Here is a 1541-nt window from a genome sequence, read left to right on the forward strand (position 1 = left end):
TATATATAGTTTTTGAAATGAGTTTCAAAGAGGTCCTATCATATGTATGGTTTACTTTCAGTCAGACAAGCAAACATTGAATATTTTGCAAGACATATGTTCAGTTCATATCAGTTTCAAGTGACGCAAAAAAGTATAAACATACTGTAAACTTTAATCATTCATGTGTTAATCAAATGTTTTACATGTTCTCTCTGGGTTGTTTGGTTAAAACGATCATAATCCATCTGCCAAAACATCATGTCCCTGAGTGAGTCAGGAGCTGATGATGACCTGCTTGATCCAGTCAGTGAGTCTGGTGATGCGAGTGTAGACGCCGTAGTAGTCTGGTCGGCCACAGCCTTTGCCCCAGCTCACCACCCCGGCCAGGAACCARCGTCCTGATGGCTCCTGGCAAACCAACGGACCACCGGAGTCTCCCTGACAGAGACAAGCAAAGCTCAGATTCAATGGTTAAATTTCAGCACCTTAACAAGACAACATATGTGTTAGTATTTAGCAGATTTACAATTATTATCAGTGGCTCATGATGTCACTCAGTGCTTAAATGTTTCGCTTTTACATCACATTTATTGGCTCGTACATAAATTCTACCAGGCACACAGCTGGTTTTGGAAACATTTTGAATTTTTTACACCTTATTATTAAAATATTACTGAAACTCAAACTAAAGTTATAAAACAATTATGTTTGTAAGCTTTACAGAGTGAGATTTCTTTTAAAGAAGAGGAAAAAAGCAGCCAGCCATAACATTATGACCAACCACGTAACACTGAATAGGTTCTTCCGGAAAAGTGGAAGCTTCTTGTCAAAAAWGATGCAGCAGGATTTGTTCTGACACACGTAATACTTGATTCATTAGAGAAAAACAATGGAATGAAGACCTTGTCTTGCTGTTTGGTAAAGTTTTTCTGTACCTGACAGGCATCTTTCTCTCCAATCCGATAACCAGCGCAAAGCATTCTAGGAGTGACCAGGTGACCATAGGAACGAACACAGTCTTCCTCGCTGACCAGGCGAACGTCCACTTTTTGAAGCACGTTACTGGCAGTGCCTGCACAGACAAACAGTATTTATTAGTGCAGAGTTTTTCAAAATGGGGGGGCACAGTCCTAAATGGCATTAGCTTCTGACCAGGGACCCCTCACCCCTTGCAAACCCACAAACAATGTTACAAAATAGGTAAAGAAACATCAACATTCAGAATGTTTTTTCTCACTTTTCAATCATTTTTAACATTTGTTTAAAATACACATTTTATCAACTAGCATGCCTTTAACACTGTTATATTCCCAATGTCCTTAGGACTACAGATGAGAACTAGCCTCCATGGCTAATTCTGGCATTTTCTGTAATATGCATTGTCCCTTCTTAAATAAATAAACAACACACACACAACAACACAATGAAAAAACAACAACTTTGCATTAGACTGTCGACAGTAAGAGCAGGAAAAAAAGAAATCAAACTTTTTTTAAAGCATAGGTGTAATTTGTGTGTGTGTGTGTGTGTGTGTGTGTGTGTGTGTGTGTGTGTGTGTG

The 1541-nt window shown here is 38.9% G+C and overlaps 1 protein-coding gene across 4 annotated transcripts in view; it reads right to left on the reverse strand.

Annotated features, from left to right (window-relative positions):
* Positions 1-134: 134 nt before the first annotated feature.
* Positions 135-1541, reverse strand: part of tmprss6 (transmembrane serine protease 6) — an 18547-nt gene continuing 17140 nt past the window's right edge. For all 4 annotated transcript variants that reach the window (XM_014015515.1, XM_014015516.1, XM_014015514.1 and 1 more), the window contains 2 exons: positions 918-1054; positions 135-420 (listed from right to left, as the gene is read on the reverse strand). In XM_014015515.1, coding sequence (XP_013870969.1) covers positions 256-420; positions 918-1054 — 302 coding nt within the window. In that variant the 3' untranslated portion in view covers positions 135-255. The remainder of the gene's footprint in view (positions 421-917; positions 1055-1541) is intronic.

This window comes from Austrofundulus limnaeus, unplaced genomic scaffold, assembly GCF_001266775.1.
Source record: "Austrofundulus limnaeus strain Quisiro unplaced genomic scaffold, Austrofundulus_limnaeus-1.0 Scaffold130, whole genome shotgun sequence".
Lineage (NCBI taxonomy): Eukaryota > Metazoa > Chordata > Actinopteri > Cyprinodontiformes > Rivulidae > Austrofundulus > Austrofundulus limnaeus.